Source organism: Notolepis coatsorum (genome assembly GCF_963971535.1).
Source record: "Notolepis coatsorum genome assembly, chromosome: 19".
Lineage (NCBI taxonomy): Eukaryota > Metazoa > Chordata > Actinopteri > Aulopiformes > Paralepididae > Notolepis > Notolepis coatsorum.
This window is the reverse complement of record NC_140183.1, coordinates 26,268,106-26,295,465: the sequence shown is the minus strand read 5'-3', so window position 1 is coordinate 26,295,465 and position 27,360 is coordinate 26,268,106. Positions and strand designations below refer to the sequence as shown.

Genomic DNA, 27,360 nt, shown 5'->3' with positions numbered 1-27,360 from the left:
TGTTCTGCACATCTAGTATTGGCACATCTAGTGTCCCATAACACACACACAATCACAGAAACCATAGATTGTCTGTCTTAATAGGCCAGACAGACAGACAGACAGACAGACAGACAGACAGACAGACAGACAGACAGACAGACAGACAGACAGACAGACAGACAGACAGACAGACTAATTAGACAGACAGACAGACAGACAGACAGACAGACTAATGAGACAGAGAGACAGACAGACTAATGACAGACAGACAGACTAATGAGACAGACAGACAGACAGACTAATGAGACAGACAGACAGACAGACAGACTAATGAGACAGACAGACAGACAGACTAATGAGACAGACAGACAGACAGACAGACTAATGAGACAGACAGACAGACAGACAGACAGACAGACAGACAGACAGACAGACAGACAGACAGACAGACAGACAGACAGACAGACAGACAGACAGAGTAATAAATGTTCTATGTTGTAGATTGGTCTGGGTGCTGATCAGACCTGTTTGATGCTGAGGCTGGATACAGACATGATCATGATGGGATTGGTGGACATCTCATCTGGTCGAACCCAGCGGGAGAAGATGGCTTTCTGCTTGGGAGACAGCGCCAGTTTTCCCATTTTGTCCCTGGTTTAGAGGAACAGCCACACAGAGAGTAGCGGGTTGAGTGGGTTAGGTAGAGAGACTTAATATGATTTGCAATCAATGCCATTACAAGTCAACTGCTTAGCCAACAACCCATCCAATAGGAAACCCTGCAGGAACAAGTGAAGAGGGACAGCGTTGTCATGAAAATTTTCTCAAAGTGAAGAGGGGCAGTCAGCGTCATGAGAATGTTCTCAGTGAAGAGGGGCAGTCAGCGTCATGAGAATGTTCTCATAGTGAAGAGGGGCACTCAGCGTCATGAGAATGTTCTCAACGTGAAGAGGGGCAGTCAGCGTCATGAGAATGTTCTCAAGAGGGGCAGTCAGCGTCATGAGAATGTTCTCACAGTGAAGAGGGGCAGTCAGCATCATGAGAATGTTCTCATAGTGAAGAGGGGCAGTCAGCGCCATTAGAATGTTCTCAACGTGAAGAGGGGCAGTCAGCGTCATGAGAATGTTCTCATAGTGAAGAGGGGCACTCAGCGTCATGAGAATGTTCTCATAGTGAAGAGGGGCAGTCAGTGTCATGAGAATGTTCTCAACGTGAAGAGGGGCAGTCAGCGTCATGAGAATGTTCTCAACGTGAAGAGGGGCAGTCAGCGTCATGAGAATGTTCTCATAGTGAAGAGGGGCACTCAGCGTCATGAGAATGTTCTCAACGTGAAGAGGGGCAGTCAGCGTCATGAGAATGTTCTCAAGAGGGGCAGTCAGCGTCATGAGAATGTTCTCACAGTGAAGAGGGGCAGTCAGCATCATGAGAATGTTCTCATAGTGAAGAGGGGCAGTCAGCGTCATGAGAATGTTCTCATAGTGAAGAGGGGCAGTCAGTGTCATGAGAATGTTTTCAACGTGAAGAGGGGCAGTCAGCGTCATGAGAATGTTCTCAAGAGGGGCAGTCAGCGTCATGAGAATGTTCTCACAGTGAAGAGGGGCAGTCAGCATCATGAGAATGTTCTCATAGTGAAGAGGGGCAGTCAGCGTCATGAGAATGTTCTCAACGTGAAGAGGGGCAGTCAGCGTCATGAGAATGTTCTCATAGTGAAGAGGGGCAGTCAGCGTCATGAGAATGTTCTCAAGAGGGGCAGTCAGCGTCATGAGAATGTTCTCATAGTGAAGAGGGGCAGTCAGCATCATGAGAATGTTCTCATAGTGAAGAGGGGCAGTCAGCGTCATGAGAATGTTCTCATAGTGAAGAGGGGCAGTCAGCGTCATGAGAATGTTCTCATAGTGAAGAGGGGCAGTCAGCGTCATGAGAATGTTCTCAACGTGAAGAGGGGCAGTCAGCATCATGAGAATGTTCTCAACGTGAAGAGGGGCAGTCAGCGTCATGAGAATGTTCTCAAGAGGGGCAGTCAGTGTCATGAGAATGTTCTCATAGTGAAGAGGGGCAGTCAGCGTCATGAGAATGTTCTCATAGTGAAGAGGGGCAGTCAGCGTCATGAGAATGTTCTCAACGTGAAGAGGGGCAGTCAGCGTCATGAGAATGTTCTCAACGTGAAGAGGGGCAGTCAGCATCATGAGAATGTTCTCAACGTGAAGAGGGGCAGTCAGCATCATGAGAATGTTCTCAACGTGAAGAGGGGCAGTCAGTGTCATGAGAATGTTCTCATAGTGAAGAGGGGCAGTCAGCGGCATGAGAATGTTCTCAACGTGAAGAGGGGCAGTCAGCGGCATGAGAATGTTCTCAACGTGAAGAGGGGCAGTCAGCATCATGAGAATGTTCTCAACGTGAAGAGGGGCAGTCAGCGCCATGAGAATGTTCTCAAGAGGGGCAGTCAGCGTCATGAGAATGTTCTCATAGTGAACCCAATAAGAAATCAAGGTCCACACAAGAGTCTCTGGAAGAAACTCAAATGAGTAATTATGTGATGAAACAAGTTAGACGTGATTATGTGATGAAACTAGTTAGAAGTGATTATGTGAAGAAAATAGCTAGAAGTGATTATGTGATGAAACTAGTTAAAAGTGATTGTATGATGAAACAAGTTAGAAGTGATTATGTGATGAAACTATTTAAAAGTGATTATGTGATGAGACTAGTTAGAAGTGATTATGTGATGAAACTAGTTAGAAGTGATTATGTGATTAGACTAGTTATAAGTGATTGTGATGAAACTAGTTAGAAGTGATTATGTGATTAGACTACCGTAGTTAGAAGTGATTATGTGATGAAACTAGTTAGAAGTGATTATGTGATGAAACTAGTTAGAAGTGATTATGTGATGAAACTAGTTAGAAGTGATTATGTGATGAAACTAGTTAGAAGTGATTATGTGATGAAACAAGTTAGAAGTGATTAGAGTGAGAAGAGGGACAGTGCCATCATGAGGATATTCTCAAAGTGAACCCAATAAGAAATAAAGGTCCACACAAGTGTCTCTGGAAGAAACTCAAGTTAGTGATTATGTGATGAAACAAGTTAGAAGTGATTATGTGATGAAAAACTATAGAATGGATTATGTGATAAAACTATAGAAGCGATAATATGTGATAAAACTAGGTTTTACGTTCACAAAAGTCTCACAACTGCTGTATCTGAAGAGTTACAGATTAAAATGTAGCCAACAGCTAAGTATTACCTTAGTTTGCACGGATTAGATTTGGCATCAAATTCTGACTTCTCCTCACAATCACAACTATTCCATGATAGAATTTCTATGACCAATATTTGTTAAGAGTGTATATTATGTAACATATATTGTGTTCACATGCTCATTTCTTTGGGTTAGTATTCCCCCAAAAGTGAACTACATCTACTGTACGAGAAGTTAAGCTTGACACTAAACACTTGATGATGGGAACCCTGTGAATGGAAAACTGCTATGAAATGACAAACGGTGTGGAGGTGACTTACGAGAAGGGGACAGGAAATGCAAATCTCTCCTTCAGGTCCATGTTCATAAAGGGTACGTAGGCCATGCCGTTGATTGTAGATGTACTCCTGAAGGTGGAATACAAGTGCAACATTTACTCCTGACTACACACTGTGTTTGGACGAGAGTCATTCCATGAGTGTTTTTAAGTGCAATATAGGAACTTGTGCCTCACAACTTTATTAAATGAATGTTGCTACATTGTAATTACCTGTTGCATTGAAGCCAACTGGCTACAGGTGTAAGACTCAAGCACTGTCTTCAGCAAACACACTCTTCTACACTACTGTGGCAAGGATGTGCATTGCTTTGCAATGCAGAACTATTTACCTTTGCCGGAGGACAAAAATACAATTATTAAACCCAACATGTCTCTCTTTATAAAAATGTTTTAACAATTACAAAGATATTGTATAAATGCAATAGCATTCTGGAGGTTGTGTTATATTGTAGTTATTGGCATTAGTGTGCTGATCTATGGCCTAATTTCTACAACCACAGTACACTGGATACAATAACCACAGAATAGCCCCATTAGCTAAACAAACTACCATATTGGCCAGAGAATAGACGTGGCCACAAACCAATAAAAGTCAGTCGGGTCAAGCTTCTGTCTGTACAAGCTGACTGATTAAATCTACTTTGTGTTCACTGTCAAGTCAAGTCAAGTCAGTTTTATTTATATAGCACATTTACAAATGACTAACAGCCAAACCAAAGTGCTTCACAACATGGTAAAAACACATACAATGCAATAAAAATACAATAGAATAACAAAAAGGTAGAGTACAGTACATATAAGAAAGCAAGGGCAAAGTGCAATAAAAGAGACAAGAAAATTAGATAAAAAGTGCAGAGTGACAGCGGACGTCATGTATAGATGCTGGGCTAGCTCTGGTCAATGATGTGTTTTGAGCAAGGATTTAAAAACCTCTAGGCTCTGGGCAGATCTTATGTGGGGGAGGCTGTTCCAGAGTCGGGGGGCAGCAGCAGCAAAGGCTTTATATCCCCAGGTTTTAAGCCTGGTCCTAGGCACCTTAGAGCTCTGGATGGGGTGGGGTGATGTAGGAGCTCAGCTAGGTACAGTGGAGCCAGCCCGTGTAGTGCTTTAAAAACAGTCAGTAAAAGTTTAAAATCAATACGGAAACGGACGGGGAGCCAGTGGAGAGAAGCCAGACCTGGTATAATGTGCTCATGTTTCCTGGTACCGGAAAGCAGGCGGGCGGCCGCATTTTGTACCAGTTGCAGGCGACGGAGCAGCAACTGGTCAATGCCGACATACAACGGATTGCAGTCATCCAGCCGGGTCGAGATAAAGGCATGGATCACCCTCTCCAGATCCTTCTGGGAGAGGTATGGTTTGGTCTTGGCTAGGAGTCTGAGGTGAAAAAAGCTAGTTTTGACCACCGAACTAACCTGCTTATCGAATTTAAAATTTCTGTCGAAGATTACTCCGAGGTTTCTGACAGAGGAGCGGATATTTGAGCCCAGGGGGCCTAGGGCAATGGCTGTAGGGTCAGGTGAATCATTACTAAATAAAATTATCTCTGTTTTGTGCTCGTTTAAGTTGAGAGTTTTCACTCATCCATAATTTAATATCAGCCAGGCAATCTAACAGTGGTTGTAATGTGACCTTGCCTTTTGCTTGTAGGGGTAAATAGATCTGCATATCGTCGGCAAAGCAATGGAAGGACATGTTATGCTTTGCAATGATTGAGCCTAAGGGCAACATATATAATAAAAAGAGGATGGGGCCCAGTATCGACCCCTGGGGCACCCCACAAGTAAGTGGGGCCGCTGAAGAGAAGAATTCTCCAAGCTGGACTGAGAAGCTCCGGTCAGTCAGGTAGGACTTAAACCAGCTTAGGGCGATGCCTGTGATGCCAACATGTTTTTCCAGGCGCGACAGTAGGATAGTGTGGTCTATAGTGTCGAAGGCGGCTGTGAGATCTAAAAGCACGAGAATGGCGGGATTTCCAGAATCGGCAGCTAAAATGAGATCATTTTGAACTCTCAGGAGGGCTGTTTCGGTGCTATGGCGCGGTTTAAAGCCAGACTGAACTTTTCGTGGATTTGATAAACATCTAAAAACTGTTTTATCTGGAGGTAAACTGCTCGCTCCAGGACTTTTGACAGGAAGGGTAATTGGGAAATAGGCCTGAAGTTTGATAAAATAGAGGGATCAAGGTTTTTCTTTTTTATCAGAGGTTGAACCACAGCATGTTTAAAGGCGGTTGGGACACAGCCAGAGCTGAGAGAGGAATTTACCAGCAATAGAATAGTGGGCAAGACTGAATCGAGCACTTCTTTTAGAAGGCGAGAGGGAAGGCTATCTGAAGGGCAGTTTGTGGGCCGTAAGTGGTTAATTATGTCAGAGAGAGAGGATGGAAAGACGGGCTCGAACTGCTCAAAAACAGCAGGCAGGGAGTGTAGGGGAGGAGGGGGGGGGGCTGGGAAGGCTGTAGTGAGAACTGGTCTGAGAGCGGAGATTTTATCAATAAAAAAGTTTTGAAAACTTTCACAGAGAGCAGATGATGGCACAACTGGGGAGACATCACGGGAGTTAATGAGGGAGTTAAGAATTTTGAAAAGAGTCTGGGGCTTGTGGCAATTAGTAGAGACCAAATTGGAGATTTATTCGCATTTAGCAGTTTTGACAGCATTTTGATATGCAGATAGGCAGTCACGTAGGATTTCGAGGGAGACGTGGAGCTTATCCTTATTCCACTTTCTCTCCGCACGCCTACATGTACGTCTGAGAGCGCGCATGGAGTCATTTAGCCATGGTGTTTGGAGTGTTTTGCTGCGTTTGGACCTGAGAGGTGCAACAGAGTCTAAAATGTTTTTACAAGTCGAGTCAAACATTGAAATTAAATAATCTATATTAAAAACACAGTTTGCGCCCAAAGCGTGAAGTGGGGAACCATTAAAAGCATCAGAAAAAAGCACAGCAGTCAAGGGGTTTAACGTGCGCGAGTGGCGCGCAGGGGCATGGTCATTTTTACGTGGGCACGGGGCTATTAAGGTAAACACAACAGGTGAGTGGTCAGAAAGACCTGCAGCACAGATATCTGTTATAGAGACAGATAACGATAACACAAGATCTAACGTATGACCTTTTTCATGTGTTGGGCCAGTGACTGATTGTATCAAATTAAATGAATCAATGAGATTCAGAAAGTCCCGGGATAGGGGTAGCGACGGACAGCAGACATGAACATTAAAATCACAGCAGATTAAAACGTGGTCATATTTCACCATGATCCCAGCGAGAAAGTCAGCAAAGTCCGTGATAAACTCCTTGTTGAATTTAGGTGGACGATAGATAACGGCACAGAGCACAGGAGACGACAGGTGCAGTTCAAATGTTTGCAGCTCAAAGCTAGAGTAGCTTGCTACAGGCTGGGACAGGCGGCACTGGAAGCAGGATTTGAACACAGAGGCTAAACCTCCACCTCTACCGGAGGACCGGGTGGAATTAAAAAATGAACAGTCAGGAGGGAGCAGTTCGGAGAACGGTGGAGCCAGGTCTCCGTTAAAAACATAAAATCCAGTTTATGGGAAGTAAAAAGATCATTTAAAAGAAATGACTTGTTTGAAATCGATCTAGCATTTATCAGAGCCATGTTCAGAGTGATATTTGGCGTCACACTGGTCGCAGCACGTCGTAGCGGGCGCAGGTTGGTGTGGATAACACCGTCGCTACGTGCTCTCAGCTGCCCAGGTGGAGGCACCGTCGTTGTTGTAATGATGACAGTGATAGTTTGATATGGTTGGTTAGGGCTGGTGGTAGATCTGCTGCTGTGGCCTGGGTTAGGCCTGATGGTGGAGCTATTGCTATGGCTTGGGTTAGGCCTGGTGGTAGATCTGCTGTTGTGGCCTGGGTTGGATGGGCAGTGATCAGCAGGACCCACAGTGGGATGCTTAACATAAAGACCAGATAAGGCTTCTAGTGCAGGGTCATGCTGAGGTAAGTATCAATCAGAGTTAAAAGCAATGTGTTGGATACAATTACCTGTAAGCTGTTTAATGCCCCTTGGACTGGGATGCAGCCCATCTGGTTTATAGAGGTCAGATCTTGTCCAAAAATAATCAAAATTACTAATAAAACCATGTGCAGTTGCAATACAAAATGATTTTAGCCATTCATGGAGGCTAAAAAGACGGCTAAAATGTTCAGGACTTTTTGAGGGAGCTGGGATAGGACCAGAGAACACACAGGTTCTACCCAGGCTCTGTATTGTCAATGCCAGAGAATCCAGCTGGTCACGGAGAACCATAGATTGGCCACGCATGACGTCGTTTGTACCCACGTGGATGATCAGTGTGTGAGCTGAGGGGTGGAGATCAATGAGCACTGGGATCAGTTCTGAGATGTCTGAAACCTTACTGCCTGGGAGGCAGAAAGTGACAGCACCTGGGAGTTCGACATGTCTTACAATGGAGTCACCAATGATCAGCACTTCAGGTTGACCATTCCTGCAGCCATTTTGCTGAATGATATCGTCCAGGAGGCACTCGATAGTACGAAGACCGCACCTGAGACTGGATAACTCGGTTTCCACTGTGGTGAATGTTGACATCTTGTAAGATAGCTTTTTATTCTCACTGTATAAAACAGTGTACAAGATGATCCAATAGCTATCCTAGCCACCAGGCTAAAGGCAAGCCTAGCAAGGTAGCGTTTTAGCTGTAGCTATGACAACAGCAACAAGCCCCGCTAGTTTAGATCGGAGTCACATAAAACCAACAGCATAAATGATAAAAGCAATAAAGTCACAATGATTAGGGATGTCCGATATTATCGGCTGATATCGGCATTAAAATGTGATATCGGAAAATATCGGTATCGGTTTTCACATTTTTTTTTCTTTTTTATAACCTTTATTTACCCAGGCAAGCAAGTAAGAACAAATTCTGATTTTATTTATTGACATAAGTATGCATAATGTTGTGTTAATTCCACAACAAGAGATATGTAAGGAATAATGTATAGCTACGAGGTCATTGTCGCAAAATAATTGACCGACACGGAGTTTAAAATACCGAGCCGCCTCGGCGAGGTGTTTTAAACGTCAGTGAAGGTCAATTATTTTGCGACAATGATCGAGTATAGCTATACATTATCTCGCTTATTACATGGCTAACTTACTAACAATATACCTAATTCATTTTACATCGACTCGCAACACTGGTTCTGGCTCCGCTCGTCGCTCCGCCCTGTCATCGCCGGCAGCTTCCCCGGCAGCCGGCAGTGTCTGATTGCACTGTTGTCAGTGGGCTTGATTGCGAACAGCTGCGCACAGCGGTCATTATTGTTCCACAGAGGTCCGTTATCGGGTAATATCGGACCTCTGACGCGCGTTATTGACCAATCACAAGCAAGCATTTCGGCGAATGTGAAAACGCCATGTAATAAGTAATGTTAATTACCTGAAATTATTCAGTTTTTTTGGGGGGGAAACCCTGCATATATCGGTATCGGTTGATATCGGTTGATATCGGTATCGGAAATTAAGAGTTGGACAATATCGGTATCGGTAAAAAAAACAATATCGAGCATCCCTAGTTAAGATCAATGGCAAAAAAATTTTTTTAAAAAGAATAACGTAAAAGAAGCCAGCCAAGAAAATTTGGAACACACAGATCCTCACAAAAACACGTCCGTTCACGTCGAGAGCCAAGAGATCAGTGGCATAAGTCTTTAGGCCTTGTCCAGACGAAAAAGATTTTGATCTTTTTCGTTTTCATTTAAAAATAATTGTTTTCCGTAAAAACGAAAACGTCTCAAGAAAGAAGTGCATGCCACAAATGTACAAAATAAATGTCTTTCCTGTTTTAGACGTCACTCTTTTATTTTGAAAACCCCCAACCGGAAGTGTTATGTTGTTCGTTGCTGTGTCGTCCGGTTCTGTAATTTTTTGCTAACATAACGTTAGTTTCCAAAGGAGTGGAGAGAGAGAGAGAGAGAGACCGCGGTTCAAACTACCTGTGTTGTATTAAAGTAATTGATTGATGTTTAACTTGTCCCTGTGTCCAGTCATTTTGCCTAGCAAACGTTGTCTGTATTTAACGTTACCTCAGGATACCACTGTCTATTGTATTTAGTTGGTTAGCTATTTAGCTAATGTTGATAGCATTTTGAATAGCATCAATGCTAGCTGGCTGGCTACAGCTCAACACCAGCCATGGGAATACTATTTACTTTTTTTTTGTGATATTTTTATTTTATTTTTTCAAACATGAAACAAAGACATATCACAATACAATAATAATAATAATAATAATAATAATAATAATAATAATAATAATAATAATAATAATAATAATAATAATACATAAAAAGACATCCCAATGCAACAACTTAACACAACATGCCAAGACAATAATTGAGACAGAATGCAAAAAAATTAAAAAAAATTAAAAAAACGAAAAAACAATATACATGGACACTCGCTCGCTTTGTGGCTGTGAGGCCGGCCAAAATGAGTCTGTATGTATAGAAGTCGGTAATTGAGAGACATCATTCAATAACAATACAGAAGGAGATACAGGTATGGTCAAAGAGAAAATGTTTGAGAGCTGAGATGTAACATTTTCCCAAAAAATCTCAACAGGAGGGCATTCCCAGTACATAGCATAAATGTTCCTGTGGCACCGTTTGGACACAAGGTACATCGAGAGTCAGGTCTGAGACCCATTAAATTCAATCATCTAGGGGTTAAATAAGTCCTGTGAACAAAATTTAGATGAATCTGGGAATACTATTTACTAAATTATAGAGGCTTTTTAGGATTTGTCATGATCAACTGAAGGCGTATGCTATGGAACAATATGTGCTTGGCTACTACTTGGGTTTTCAGAAAAGGGCCAGCTATGTGACGCTAATCTCTATCTAGTATTGTGTATTGCATCACAGTAGCCTCCCGGTGTTTAATAAACACTTCTAGCCAGGACATATCTGGACATATAAGACAAGCCCGATCAAGCTCAATAGCTTCTGTAACACGAACGCAACTACTCTGATGCCATTGTTGTTGTGATGTGGGAGTTTGCACACGCGGGGTAAGGGAGAGGTGGGCTATCGCGTCATCGGTTCAGGAAAAGACTCGTATCGCTTGTAAAGACGGTGACGCAAGGGGGGCGTCTTCAGAATTGCGCACTCTGAGAGCCGGTTTCAGAAAATAGCGTCTTCAGGCTGCCAGAACGCAGTTTCGTGTGGATGAAAGATGCATACGATCAAATACTTTGCCTGATACGACCGAAATCGGTTTAATCTGGACATGGCCTTTAATGTCAGGAGCTCAACCCCATTGACTTTGCATTGGTTTGTGGCTAACTAGCCGGAGCTAGTATGAGTTAGGAATAGGGCTAGGGTTCCAGAAATCACAACTATTCCCGTTATGCCGTTCTACATATTCAACAGTGCTCACCTGAGCACCTCAATCTCCTCTGACGTGTAGCGCTGGCCCTGGGGCTCGCTGGACTGGACCGCTCTCACAGGTTGGGGCTGGTGCCTGTCGTGCAGGGAAAAGTCTGGCCCCAGGGGGAAGAACTGGCGGACCGGGCCCCCAGAACTGGCCGCACTGTTGGGCTTGGCCCCAGAGGGCACTGAGCGGTCCTGAGGTTGGGATGGAGCTGCTTTGGACAGGGAGTCTTTAAGGCCCTCCGCCCTGAACAGAGTATAATACAAATGGTAGGTAGTCAGAGGTGGGACGTAACTCATTACATTTACTCTTAGATTAGATCAAAGTTTATTGTCATTATACAGCATAAGTACAGTACAATAAAAATAGGTTGGCATCTAACTAGAGTGCAAGGCAACAGTAAAGTGCATTAACAATATACACAAGTGATTAAACTGGAATATATAAAAATACTACTCCTATTGAGTAATAATGTTAATCTGATGCAAGTACAGTATTATTATGTACAGTGATACAGGTATAAATACACTAAGTTCTGTACGACAAGTCAGCAAGAAGGGTACAACTCTTACAGCTGAGTAGCAATGTTCATCAAACAGTGCTGAAACTTGGGTGCTGCAGTGTTGAGTGTATAGTAGTAAAGACATTAGTATAGTAGGAAGAGTAGGAAGGTTAGCGGATTATTCTTTTAATTTTTTCATTTCGGATATTGATCAGATATTGATATTTAAGAATATATACAGATATAGATTAGGGGTGTAAAGGTACATGTATCCGTACCGAACCGAACAAGTTTCAGTGTGTACCGTACCTTACCGAACGGCTGTGTAGTGTACCGAACGAATACAACGGTATGTTAACCACTAACGACCCATGATTTGTTCACAATCTAATATAATTATAATAAAAAGTCGATTATTAATTTCAATATAGAATATTCGTTGACAGCCCTACAAGTACAATTAGTTACTGCACACTACATCACCCCTGGAAAGCCAAACTTTCCCCCACTGTACCGAAAACCGTACCAAACCTTGACTTCAAAACCGAGATACGTACCGTACCGTGGTTTTTGTGTACCGTTACACACTAATATAGATATATAGATAGTATATACAGGTATGTAAACAGGACTATATGCAGATATAATCAGACAGATGTAGATAAATGAATATATATATATATATATATATATATATATATATATATATATATATATATATATATATATATATATATGGTATATACAGTATTATTGTACATGCCATCACACAGTGTTATATGGGTAGACTATAGGTTGAGGTAAGTAGTTGTGATTACAGTGCAAGGCAGGTGTAAACAGTAAAGGCAGTAGATACTGTAGGTATAAATTGAGTATAGACAAGTTCAGAGTAATTACTGTAGTTGGTTAGATTTTTTTAAGTAATGGAACTTATTTATTTATTTTTATAAAAGGCTGTATCTTTACTTATACGTGAGTTGCCTTTTTAAGAATTTACACCTACTTTTACTTGAGGTTTTATGTTTGGTACAATGAGATCTATCATTTACAGTATTTTTGGACTTTTCCTCACATCACTCATTCTAAAGTTATTGCTGCCATTAAAAAAAGCTACATTTTAACAATTTTCATTCGAAACGTTAAGTCCTTTAAAACTGTTGTAACATGCTACTCTTTCACTGAAGGGACAGTACTGCTACTTGAGTAATATCAGTATTCTTTCTAAGGGTGGGGAAAGAAATAGATACAGCAATATATTGTGATTTACTGCAATACAAATTATTGGAATGAGGTGAACAAACATCTTATTAGATCAAATAAATGATGTATATGTATTGTAAAGTAAGTTTTCATTGGGGATGTTTTGCAGTTGAAAAAAGGTAATAAATCGCAATATCGTGAGATTATAATATTGTGACTCGTATCGTGGGGGCTCTCGTGATTCCCAGCCCTAATTGTTTCCATGTCTTGTAATAGTGCATGTGACACACTACCTGAGAGCAGGTGAGGCCAGTGTAAAGTTCCTCTTACCGGTCGAGGGCCTGGCGAGCCAGCTGCTTCAGTTTGCCCTGCAGTGCCTGGTCTGATGTCTCGTTTGACTGAGCAAAGACACAAAGAAGTACATGAGCAAAGACAGAGCCGAGGCCAGTGATTAATACATCTGTGTATACTTTTAAAGGTGAAATAGGTGATGGTTAAAGGGGACTTATGTTTTTTCTTGTATGGAATTAATGGAGAATTATATAAGTACTCCTTGCCATTTGGCCATGGTTTGAAGTCTTCAGATTAACTAACCCAGTGGTTCTCAACCTGTGGTACGCATACCGCCGGTGGTACTTGGGCCCCCTGCTGGTGGCACTTGAAAAATAAAAATAATAATAATAATCCTTTTTTTTTTTTTTTTTGCAGTCAGGCCACTGAACTTAGCCAGTGTTTCCAATTATCTAGTAGTAGATAACCTAAGTGGGGAACAACCAGGAGATCACTGTTACAGAGAGTCAGTCTAAACATACATCTTTTATTCAACTTCAGCCCTGATCATAAGCATTTTTAGTTTTAGTTTTTTTGTAATGTCAGATACAAAATTAAATACTCTCACTTTTCTGAAAAGAGTTGTTGTTAAATCTGACATTACAAAAAACTAAAAATCCATCAAAATCAGTGTTGTTGCTAATCATTGACACATGCTAGCCTGTAATAATCCCCCCCAGAAAAATCTACTTTGCATTTGATATATTGAAGATTTTTTACAATAATTTGTGATGCCCATCACAAACACTGGCATTTAAAGGGTAACATTTCAAAAATTCCTGCACCAGAATGCAGGAAATTAAGTCTTTGTAACAAAAAAAACCTGGTGGGGGACCCCCAGACCCCACGCTTAAAAAGTGTCCTGACTGGGGCTATATTTCACACTATATTTCCCAGCCTGAATTATTTCCCCAGTCTGGCCCTGCTTATGTGAGTTGTCAATGTACAACAACATGTGTGTGTGTGTGTGTGTGTGAGAGAGAATGAAGTACAATTGCTTGCTGTGAGTGTGAGTGAGTGAGTGAGTGAGTGAGTGAGTTTGAATTAAGTACATTTGCTGAAATACAGTTGTTCTTCATTTTCTCACTTGCTATGTGAGAATGTTAGTTATTATGTTCTCAATGCCCCTTGCATTGTATGAGATTTGTGTGAAAGAATTTGCTAGTTGTAGTGCTACCCCTTTGTACATTGTGACTGTGTCTGACAAAAGTTAACAATAAATAATGGTATTAGGAATACATTTGCCTCCTGCGTGAACTGTACTTAGCTGAATAGACAATATTTTAACGTCGGTCATATGGTGGTACTTGGAGAGCCAGCTACGTTCTCAGGTGGTACTTGGTGTAAAAAGATTGAGAACCACTGAACTAACCTGAACAAGCTGTTCAGAATTATTGCAGTTTGTGATGTCATAGGAGCAGTGTTGGGTGGCAACACATTACTAGGAATACGTTACAGTAACAATATCATGTTTCCCAGTAACAGTAGAGTAACAAATTACTATAAAACGTTCAGTAATAATATTAGTTAGTAGTTACAAATAATAACTCGTTACAACCTTAGTTTTATTGTCACCAGTGACCACCCTTCTGAAAGCATCATTGTTGCGTGCGGCCTAAACCTCCCTGCACAGTGCGCACACCAAGCAAGCTAGCGAGACAGAACCGCACACACTCTGCGTTGCAGTGGGCGCCGCTTCACGTGATCATTACACCCACGCGATTCCAGGGGGTGTACCGGAAGTAATGTAATGAGTAACACAGCAAATGACTGGTCCCAGAGAATAATAAGTAAAACAATTACTTTTGAAATGAGTAACAATGAATATATTACTTTCTTTGGGTAAACGACACCAAACACTGCATAGGAGGATGACTTAGCGTTGATTAATCAACCAATTAGTTGTGCTTTTTGGAGCCAGGAACACAGATTACCTAATGTACTACTGCCCACTGCCCAGTTTGTAAAGGTTTTTGGGTGTGGGGTAGCCAGAAAGGAAAGGTGTGTGCTAATAGCCTAACCCACCAAACAGAGTGTGTTCAATACAAGGGAAGAAAGTAGTGTGTGAAAATAAACAATTCAAATTTAATAGATTAGATTCTTTGCAAACAACATAACAAACATGTTCCACAGACTCAAGGAAGTCGTATAAAATTGTTGAAAACATATATAATATGTCCCCTTTAAGCAGAAATGTAATTACATCCCATTAAAACCTCACAGCATTACATTCATAAGTTATCTAAACCAGCACGTTTCGCTAAGACACACAATGATCAGATCACTTGGGCAAAGAGGGCATAGCACCGTTTTCACCTTGACCCGGTTGTTTACACCTACCCATTCCCATCTGATCAGTGGAGGTGACTGAGCAAGGCCACGTGGGAGGACAATCCCTTTGGATTTTAAGTGGGGCAGTGAGAGCGCTCTCCCATTACCAGAGCTCTAATTGAGGGAAACCAACACTTGCCTTAAAGGCTGTTGAACCTGACACATGTAGGCCAAGACCCTGGGGGGAAAGTACCCACCAAGTCAGCCTACAGTCTCCCTACAGTATAGGGCACAATTATAATATGTCACATCTGGTCCTTTGTCATATAGTGGATATACTGTGTTCACTACTAGTACCACACCAAGGCCTACAGTAAAATACAGTAAGATACATTTCTACAACCTGCCATGCTAGGTGTATTTCCTTTAAGATTCCATTATGGTTGACAGCTGAAAGTCCAAACATGGCACATTAATTGGAGGTGCTGTATGTCAGAGCGCAAACATTCAAATGAGCAGATCATTGTTTGCAGTATTCACACAGCGAGCGAGTGGGCATATTGATTCATATAGACCAACCATGTTCCTTACACAAAGATGGCCTTTTCTCGCTGATACTTGCTGGGTTGTGGATCAAATTTATATCTATGCTTGCTTCATTCTCTTCAATTTCATTCCGATCAAGGACAAGACACACAAGGCATTTGTCTCATCAAAAGTGACTGTGACAGTGTAGAGACTGCCGCAAAGATGTACATTTATATTGAATGTGTGCTTGTCACAGTGTTTTAGCCTGTATGAAAAGATTATTATTAAGTGGTCAATATCATAATATGTTAAATAGGTCAGCTCAATAATGCTTTGAAACTGGAGATTTTTTTAAATATCAAGTCAAGATGATATGCTGGCCAGTTTGTTCCGCTGTCTGACTCAGGAGAGATATGAAACGCTGTTTGCGTTTACATAAATTAACAGGAAATACAAACATCTTGGATTGATTGTAGACTATTTATATACGTAAAATCCTGTTTTTGCACTGCACAGAACACTGTTGGTCGCTTAGCTCACTGTAGGGAATACAGGTGAACCTTATTTCCTTTCATTTCAAACCTGTATTTTGTCTTGTTTACATAATATATATATATATATATATATATATATATATATATATATATAGCCTATGGCGTAATGAATGAACACAGTATAGGCTTATTATTCGATTAATGACTTGTTTCATTAGGATTTAGTAGATACTATATATATGCTCTGCCCTACGTACAGTATAGGTACAGTCTGTATACATACAGACTGTACGTAGGGCAGAGCATATATATAGTATCTACTAAATCCTAATGAAACAAGTAACTAGAATATATTAAGCCTATACTGTTCATGCATTAGACACGTAGGCCATACTGGCGCACACAAGACTTGTTATGGAATATTAATGCAGTCTATTTCCACCGATTAGCTTTAGTTCTTATTTATTTATTTATCCACTGTCATTTCAGTGTTGGTGTATAGGCTATATAGTGTATTTCAATATAAGTTTAATTGATTAATGATATATTCGAAGGAATGCAGGTTTATAGCTATATCAAACAAAGGTCTGTCCCATTGTATACCATTAAAACAGATGTTACTAAGAAATACAAATTCCACAGAAGGCATTAAATAAATATTTTCAATCATTTCACAATAATTGCATAATAATTATAATTATAACAATTATTGTGTTTGAATATCTGAGTAATTAAAGTAATTATACATTTGTCCAAAATAGCGTAATTTCTTATCGTACAAATACGGTCATATTTATTTTAATTATGATTAAGTAATTATTCCAAGGAGACCTGTAGCGTTGACATGAAGGAATCACTATGAGAACACAGTCTGTCAAGTTAATAAAATTTTCAATTAGTCAATCAATCATAAGTGTGCTCCTCAGCACTCTTAAATCTGCTCTCAGCCACGCTCAAATCTGATCTCAGGAAAATTTGGGGAATCGCGCTACCAGCCCTAATATGTCTTAAATGGGCAGAAATCTGCCTAAGGGGAAATTTTTGGTCCTAAATCCGTTCGGGAATGAGACCCAATGCCTTTATTTATTTATTTAAATATATAGATGTGTACCTTTTGGTTCCGCAGAATAGTTCATTGCTGCTAGAGTGGTTTGTTTAATCGTTTTGTACTTGTTATTTTGTAAAACATTATTTTTTATTTAAAGATGTGTGTGTGTGTATATATATATATATATATATATATATATATTAACAAATTGTTCTAAATAAATAATAATGATAATAAATCATTTGATGTTTGGACACATTTTTTTACAACTGAGGTAGGTATATTAAATTTTTAGAGAGAAAAGTAGTGAAAAAAGGTACCGGTATGGATTCACAGGTACTGGTATCGGTTCAAATGTGAACGGTACCCAACCCTACATATGTCTGAACACGTCTGCCACGGACTCCAGGCAATGTCCCTCAGCACTCAGCATGTCCGAAAAGGGCTATAGACTACATTTGTAAACTCAGACTGCATGATACTCTATTTATTTATGTATATTTACTCTACGAGTATAACGTAGGCAGAAACTGCAGGACAAAAAGCGCCCACTTGTGATGCAAAACAATTTTATACATGTGACTTGGAGCTTGAATAAATATTAGTATATTTATCTGCAGTACTTTCCTACCCTATACCTTTCACTCTGCATACCATCATGGATTCTTATAGCAGCACCTTATACACTGACCCATCACAGAGCGGAGAGAAGGCATTGACGTCTGTCGGCTTGTTTTTCAAATCAGAAGCGGACGTAATTGTGTGTTTGCAGAAACAGCTTACCGTTTGGATGCAGAGCTCCACCGCCTGCATGTAGAGCTATATGTCCAGATCTTCTTCAGACCTACCGTTTGGATGCAGAGCTCCACCGCCTGCATGTAGAGCTATATGTCCAGATCTTCTTCAGACCTACCGTTTGGATGCAGAGCTCCACCGCCTGCATGTAGAGCTATATGTCCAGATCTTCTTCAGACCTACCGTTTGGATGCAGAGCTCCACCGCCTGCATGTAGAGCTCGATGGCATCGTCGCCGTTGCCCTTCTCGTCCTCCTGGAAGGCCTGGGTGACCAGGAAGTGGGCTCGCTCCAGGTCCACCTGCTCCCGGGACTTCAGCGGGTCATTGCTCTGCGCCTGGTCTGTGGGCAAAGGGTGGTCGGGGATACAGGTTGAGAATTTACATGTGGTGTCATCTGCAATCAGTCTCTATACACCGTGCTTTAGTGTTGTGTCTTGCCAGACGGTTTGAGGCTCGAGCAGCGAAGGCGAGTGCCGCATTGAAGCGTAGGTGGTCTCAATCTACTCTGTACGCACTCCAGAACTTGATTAATGAATTACAAATTAAATTGTAATTAAGAAAGGACACATTGTCGCTTTAAAAGGTGAATTTCATCAAAAAATCATTGTCATTACACAATTTCTTTGTTTTGAGTTATGAGCCCTCGAGGTATGGAAAATACAATGCAATAGACATCATCAGATTGCATTGCCTGAGATTGTTAAAAGAAAACTTAGACCGTCACATTTCTGTACACCCATCAACATCTAGACTTCTTTATGACAATTCAACATGGCACTCAAACCTAATCCTGAGTGTAATCAGGTATCTTATCTATCATCTCTTATCTATGGTGTGGAAGCCTCGTCATTCACCTGCCTGTTGACACAGGTTATTACGACACACCAGCAGAGATGGACCTACTTCCTCCGAGACTGTGGAAAACAATATTAAAAATCACACTTTTTCAGCAGTGGTGCCATCACTTGTTAGACTCCCACTGATAGAAAAACTAAAAGATAATGATGATTATGTGGATCAATTACCCACTCAAAACAAAACACATATATACAGAAATACATTAGAATTCCACACATCAAAATACTTGGGATTTGGATTTACAACACTCAATATTCCACACAGTGTAAGTAGGAATCTATTTCTGAGCATATCTCTCTGAAACACATTATAGGCCACATGTAGGCAGAGGGCTCAGAATACCGCGTCAGTCATTTACACCTGGAGGAGGCAGTGGGGTTGGGTATCATTCGGAATTTACCGATTCTGATTCTGCTTATCGGGAAAAAAAAACTAGCCTACCTTTTACTTTTTGCATATTAAGCTATAGCCAGTAAATTGTCAAACATGACATCACGGTGATAAAGTGATGCACCGATGTAAAAATTGTGGCCGATACCGATATTAATATTGCTGTTCTGGCCGATACCGATATTTACCGATGTTGATATCTCTGTATATAAAACACTTTTTTATGATAATCAAATAAAGAGCTATTTTCCAAAATGCATTTTCTTTTTACTTTTGTAACTTATTTTCAGAAATGACTGATATTTTGAAACTATTTAAGGCAAAAAAATTTAAAAAAAAAAATATTATTATCTGCACCATCTTGATATCAAAACTGATACCGATGTGTAAAAAAAATGTCCATATCAGCCGATATTATTATTATAATATATACATATTATATCGGCGGCCGATATATCGTGCATCACTATGATAACATCAAAGATATTTATTTTCTCTTCATTTACTGTAGTCTATAGTTATTGTCAACTTTTTCTGATGCATTATGACAGGAAATAAATCAAAGGAGGCTTAAATTCATTGATATTACTGGGGATAACAGGATAACACATTTTGCCTTAGTACCCAAACAAAGGAGGCAACTGTTGTGAAGGGATGTAAACAACTCCCTGTGACATTCATCCATTCTCTGTGCTCATCCTCACCATCATCGTTAAATTCAAAGGGGTTTTCTTTACTAAGGGGGTGTAGCCTACTGGAGATGATCAACTTGCATCTAAGGATTATCATTCGTTTACCGATACTTGCAATATAAAAAATACTAATGTTAGTTGTCAGAATTCTAGTGTGAAGCACTAGCATTGCCGACACTCGCTGTACCCGGGGGAGGACACATGGAGTACAGTGTAAAAAGTGTGAAGCACTAGCATTGCCGACACTCACTGTACCCGGGGGAGGACACATGGAGTACAGTGTAAGGAGTGTGAAGCACTAGCATTGCAGACACTCACTGTACCCGGGGGAGAACACATGGAGTACAGTGTAAGGAGTGTGAAGCACTAGCATTGCCGACACTCACTGTACCCGGGGGAGGACACATGGAGTACAGTGTAAGGAGTGTGAAGCACTAGCATTGCCGACACTCACTGTACCCGGGGGAGAACACATGGAGTACAGTGTAAGGAGTGTGAAGCACTAGCATTGCCGACACTCACTGTACCCGGGGGAGAACACATGGAGTACAGTGTAAGGAGTGTGAAGCACTAGCATTGCCGACACTCACTGTACCCGGGGGAGAACACATGGAGTACAGTGTAAGGGCATGCGTCCACTTAGCTCACATTTCCAGCTGAAAAACGCTGGCAGTGCGCCGGTAGTACTGGGGTGGAGTGCGTGCGGTGAGAAAAAAAAAACGCAGCGCAAGCCTTTTGTAGCTATGACAACGAGCTGTCAGTCACCAACCTACCTGATGACGAGAGAGAAAGAACTCTAGCGACACCCACATGACAGCCATCTTGTAATAATAACTTGTATCGTATTTTACTGCCGCGTTTTGTACATATAGTATATTTTAATATACTTTATTGTATATTAATTATATATATATTGTTATTACCCGACACCACAGTTCGCCCTTTGCTTTTTATTAGCTTTTTATTAGTGTATTCGTGTAGTTATTATTATTATTTGTGCCGTCTCTTGTGGGTAGACAGGCAGGCAGCTCCGGTGTCAGGTTACAAACAGAGTGGTAGATATGATAGGCTGTGATTGGTTGTCTGAAAAGACGCTCAGCGCATCGCTCTGAAAAGTTCAGAAAGTTTTAACTTTAAACGCTGTGTGCCGCCGCACAAAAAAGCTGAAAGGCGCTGAAAAAAGAAGCCGACTGCATACGCTCCCTCCCCATTGGGATACATTGAAAAAAGACGCTTGCGCCCATAAATATGAGGCAGGTGGACACAGGCCCTAAGGAGTGTGAAGCACTAGCATTGCCGACACTCGCTGTACCCGGGGGAGAACACATGGAGTACAGTGTAAGGAGTGTGAAGCACTAGCATTGCCGACACTCGCTGTACCCGAGGGAGAACACATGGAGTACAGTGTAAGGAGTGTGAAGCACTAGCATTGCCGACACTCGCTGTACCCGGGGGAGAACACATGGAGTACAGTGTAAGGAGTGTGAAGCAGATGCCTCATCATAATGGAGGTGCTCCAAATACTCTGCAGGTGCATTTTATTGTATCATTATTGACTTATTCCCTAAATTTGGGAAACGCTGCTCTCAGGTGAACTCACCAGCATTGTGGAGGGCTTGGACCCGGTCCAGATACTCGTTCACTTTGTCCTGGATGCTCTCCAGCTTGGAACCCGCCATGCCCGCGTAGATGAGGGCCTGGGCTGCCTCCTGAAACCACAAAATATCCACGATACTGAGATCAAAATAGCTTGCATCTCTCACAGTGCTAAATTGGCTGTGAATGTGAATATGAATATGTGTGTGTTGCATGTTCAGTCTTTGTAATGTTCATTTAGATGCGTTCCTATCGCTCTACTACTGCTGCCAAGCCAACACCCCTGCTCTTGCTGTTGTCCATGAGGATCACAGGTAAGTACTCAGTTTAGATGTAGGCTGTACTTTGAGTCTTTGACCAGAGCTTAGCCTAGAGAAGTCTTTCTGACCCAGCTACAGCTGGAGCAGACATTTCACAGCTACAGGTTAAAGCTTCTGGTTTTGCTTAGTAGTAATAATGTAATAATAATAATGAATTGTATTTATAGAGCACACTTTAAAATACAATGTAGTATCAAGGTGCTTTAACATGGCATACTAAATAAAGATATATACATCATAATAAAACATTAAAAAGCAGTTCAATTAAAACAATAGAATGGCCAAGGAAAGCAATTTTTTTTTCTGGGAGCTGATTAAACAGGTGTGGGCTCAGTTCTGAAAAGGCACATTCCCCCATACTGTTCAGCTTTGTCAGGGGCACGGTGAGGAGGTTTGAGCAGCCAGACCCAAGTGTCTGGGATGAGCTTTGGGAGTGACAATAAGCTCTTGGAGGTAAGTTGGACTGGTGCCATTTATGGTCTTAAATACCAACAGGATTGAGTGTCTTTATGTGGGCTGGTCGTGACGCGAGAGGCTTTCAGATGGCTGTGTATCGCTGCTCAATATCTATCCAGTCGGAAGAGACGTTTACTTTTGTATCCTAGAAGTGGACTCTGTGTGTTATTGTGTTGTTAACTTGTTTGCCTCATTTTGTTGTACCAACATGTATGTCAATTGAGCATATATGTGACATTTTGTAATTGTAACTTAAAGGTCTCTTAATATCAGACTGCATGCATGTTTTATGAATTAATGAAAACTTTATTTAACAGATTGCAGAATGGGTACAATACAGTACGGCTAAATACACACAATTGTTAAGGGGATGCAGACCAGAGAAAGACGTTTGTCTTGTTTACATCAGGGTCCCCCATTTTCAATTCATAGTGACATTTATGACATACACAACATACATGACATCATGACATAGGGACATACAGGTATATAGTACTGTTACATTTGTGACATATACGATATGCAAATATACAGTACCGTTACCCAGAGATCCTAACAGGAGTTGTATTTTGATTGTATTTGGAGTGTATTTTCGTGACTGTTTGGGAACTCATGTAAATCATGACCCACTTCCAGTGATGAAGCTAAGCTAACGGTCCAGGCGTTCCCTAAGCCTAATGCATGCAGAGAGACGAAAAAGGTATGTATCTTCTTGTCTAACTCCAGGGAAGATGTTAAATAAGCTAATTTCCCAAAATGTTGGAGTGTTCCTTTAACAGAAAATATATACATATGATATACACTATGAATTGAAAATGGGGGACCCTGATGTAAACAAGACAAACATCTTTCTCTGGTCTGCATACCCTTAACAATTGTGTGTAATGAGCCGTACTGTATTGTACCCATTCTGCAATCTGTTAAATAAAGTTTTCATTCATTCATTCATCATGGGGAAGAGACCGTCTATTAGGAGGGGGTGGGGGTTGGACATTTACGGTGTAGTATAGTGTATCTTGTAGACCAGGCCAATTGCAAGTTCTGTACTCTGTCGTCTACTCTAAGCCATCCTACGTTGTCAAATTGGGCAGGGGTGAGGTGGGTTCTAGGAGTAAGGTCAAGCAGTAGTCTGACCAGTTAGTGCCTTTGAGGTGCTTTGGTACAATGAGGTGCAAGCATAGTCGTAGTACCCTTGAATGAGTGCTCCTGCCAGAGTCTTCAGTTCAGGGTATTCTTGTTTACCAGAGAGGAGATCCGGTACAAGAATCTAGTTCATTGGTTGACTTTTTTTATTACATTGGATCTCCCCTTAACTGTTTGTATTGTATGTGGACATACATAGATCATTCAAGTGTGTGTGTGTGTGTGTTTGAGCAGACAGGCTCAAATAAAAAGGCGTTAGTGCAAGAGAACCCGAGAGGTAACACCCCCCCCCCCCACACCTACCCAACCTCCTCCAGGGGGGACCCTGATGGAAACAAGACAAACGTCTTTCTCAGGTCTGCATCCCCTTAACAATTGTATGTATTGAGCCGTACTGTATTGTACCCATTCTGCAATCTGTTAAATAAAGTTCATTCATTCATTCACTCCAATGTACAGTTTCTACGTCAAATGTATACTCTCTTTTCTAGACTCTTTTTGTATCACAAACAGTACTGTATTTGCAAATCTGGTATGTCATAAATGTATAGATGTAGTACAGTACTCTGTCTGTATGTCATGTATGTCATATTATGATTAATTGAAAATGGGGGACCCTGACATGTAAACAAGACGAAAGTCTTTCTCAGGTCTGCATCCCCTTAACAATTGTATGCATTGAGCCGTACTGTATTGTACCCATTCTGCAATCTGTTAATAAAGTTTTCAATCATCAATCAAAACTTACCGTTAACGTTAACTTGAACAACCGTATGAGCTTTAAGCGTAGCTGTTATTGACTTAAGGTTAACGTTAGTTTACTATGTGGGGGAAAACAGGGAGGTACGAACAAACATTAGCCACTTACCTTATAATAAAAGGCAGCCTCGTTGTATTTGCCATTCTGGTCGTAGTTGACAGCAGCTTTGGCAAATTTGAAAGCATCCTGCTCCAGTGCGGTGCAATCCATCCTCAACTCACTGGAGTGACAGCTTCAGCTAGCTAACAAGCTACGTTAGCTAGGCAAATCTAAGCAACGTCTACCTATAAGTCGAAAAACAAAGGCTTTTAGTTGTCCTGAATCATACTGAATATATTATTCTCACAAATATCCTGAAACCCAAAGCTAACACCTGGTACGTGTAATGTCCGTGGTCACGTTACTAATGAAAGACAGATGACTAGAGCTCCTACTGTACTTGCTACCAAAACAACCATGTCGTTTCCGGGAAGGAGTTGCGCAGCCGCAGTAGAGATCGCGCGGAAGGGAAGGTAGTGGTTTGATTGATTGATTGAAAACTTTATTAACAGATTGAAGAATATGTAAAAATATATACAGTACGCTCAATACACACAATTGGGGATGCAGACCAGAGAAAGACTTTCGTCTTGTTTACATCAGGGTCCCCCATTTTCAATTCATAATGGTGTGGAACGCCCCCAAAGCTGTAAAGGAATGTGAATCACTACCCACTTTCAAAACCAAAAGAACACCTACGGGAGACTGCAATTCGAAACTGGCCCCTGTAAATGTCCTAACCCAACCCCCTCCAATGTACAGTAAATTACCAAGGATGGTTGTCAATATTCCAATGTACAGTTTTGCTTGTACAGTGTCCCCCCCCCACCCCTCCTACCCCCCCCCCCCCCCCCCCACCCCCAATGTACAGTCCCCCCCCCACCCAATCCCACCCCACCTACCCAACCTCCTCCAATGTACAGTTTCTATGTCAAATGTATATATACTCTCTTTTCTGGACTCTTTTTGTATCACAAACAGTACTGTATTTGCAAATCTGGTATGTCATAAATGTATATATAGCAGTACTGTCTATCTGTATGTCATGTGTGTCATATATTGTTATGATGAATTGAAAATGGGGGACCCTGATGTAAACAAGACGAAAGTCTTTCTCTGGTCTGCATCCCCTTAACAATTGTATGTATTGAGCTGTACTGTACTGTACCCATTCTGAAATCTGTTAATAAAGTTTTCAATCAATCAATCAATCAATCAATCAATCAATCAATCAATGGTAGGCATAGATATATATATATCTATGGTGGTAGGTAGGTTGTAAAAAAAATATTTATTTATTTAGTTGTAGGCTATGCCTTGATGTACATAACTGACTTTCTGGTTAATAACATTCCTATTCTTGGGAAATTGTATATGCGCAAGTCAAAGTATATGAAGGTGAAACCTAGGTTTAGTGTATTTCATAAAGAGAAAAAGCCCTTAATGTAAAATAAAAATGCAATGGAACTTTTTAGAATAGAATATGATCTATAAAAAAGCCATAGCCCTTTAAATATATATATAAGCTTTTATGTTAAGCTTTGGTGTTAAAATGAATGGGAGACTTAATTTTTTATACCCAAATTAGCTTTATTCTATAGTAGTGTTCTTAGTTCTGAAACAGAACATGTACCTGTATTCTCAGAACATTCCCTTGGGTGTCTCTCAGTGTCATCTTTACCATCATATACTCAGAACATTCCCCCGGGTATCTCAGTGTCATCTTTACCATCATATACTCAGAACATTACCCTGGGTATCTCTCAGTGTCATCTTTACCATCATATACTCAGAACATTCTCCTGGGTATCTCTCAGTGTCATCTTTACCATCATATACTCAGAACATTACCCTGGGTATCTCTCAGTGTCATCTTTACCATCATATACTCAGAACATTACCCTGGGTATCTCTGTGTCATCTTTACCATCATATACTCAGAACATTACCCTGGGTATCTCTCAGTGTCATCTTTACCATCATATACTCAGAACATTACCCTGGGTGTCTCTCAGTGTCATCTTTACCATCATATACTCAGAACATTACCCTGGGTATCTCTCAGTGTCATCTTTACCATCATATACTCAGAACATTCTCCTGGGTGCTCTCTGTGTCGTCTTTACCATCTCTCCCAATTCATTGTCTATGGAGCAGCTTCAGACTTTATACCAAAATTACATCACAAAATTTAGTTTGGGGATTTCTTCATGTTTACAAACATTTATGAACTGTCTTAGACCAATGGAATAACATGTTTGAATTCTGAAAATGGGCATAGTTCCCCTTTAATCGCAAAGTCACAGATAAACTAGAAATTGGTGTGCAACTTTTCATAATATAGTTTGCTATGAACTGGTTCATGACAATAGTCATGTCATGCCAGTCTCAAGATACTGACCCGATAGGTTGTAAAAAAAATATTTATTTATTTAGTTGTAGGCTATGCCTTGATGTACATAACTGACTTTCTGGTTAATAACATTCCTATTCTTGGGAAATTGTATATGCGCAAGTCAAAGTATATGAAGGTGAAACCTAGGTTTAGTGTATTTCATAAAGAGAAAAAGCCCTTAATGTAAAATAAAAATGCAATGGAACTTTTTAGAATAGAATATGATCTATAAAAAAGCCATAGCCCTTTAAATATATATATAAGCTTTTATGTTAAGCTTTGGTGTTAAAATGAATGGGAGACTTAATTTTTTATACCCAAATTAGCTTTATTCTATAGTAGTGTTCTTAGTTCTGAAACAGAACATGTACCTGTATTCTCAGAACATTCCCTTGGGTGTCTCTCAGTGTCATCTTTACCATCATATACTCAGAACATTCCCCCGGGTATCTCAGTGTCATCTTTACCATCATATACTCAGAACATTACCCTGGGTATCTCTCAGTGTCATCTTTACCATCATATACTCAGAACATTCTCCTGGGTATCTCTCAGTGTCATCTTTACCATCATATACTCAGAACATTACCCT

General features: G+C 40.8%; 1 protein-coding gene across 1 annotated transcript in view; it reads right to left on the bottom strand.

Annotated features, from left to right (window-relative positions):
- Positions 1-24,778, bottom strand: part of capn7 (calpain 7) — a gene marked incomplete at its 3' end in the record, with an annotated part of 73,380 nt that extends 48,602 nt beyond the window's left edge. Inside the window, exons 1-7 of the mRNA XM_084335976.1 lie at positions 24,443-24,778; positions 21,660-21,768; positions 18,302-18,459; positions 12,983-13,050; positions 10,957-11,196; positions 3,505-3,591; positions 507-633 (exon numbers count right to left, since the gene is read on the bottom strand). Of these exons, the coding sequence (XP_084192102.1) occupies positions 507-633; positions 3,505-3,591; positions 10,957-11,196; positions 12,983-13,050; positions 18,302-18,459; positions 21,660-21,768; positions 24,443-24,544 (891 nt within the window). The 5' untranslated portion in view covers positions 24,545-24,778. The remainder of the gene's footprint in view (positions 1-506; positions 634-3,504; positions 3,592-10,956; positions 11,197-12,982; positions 13,051-18,301; positions 18,460-21,659; positions 21,769-24,442) is intronic.
- Positions 24,779-27,360: the final 2,582 nt, after the last annotated feature.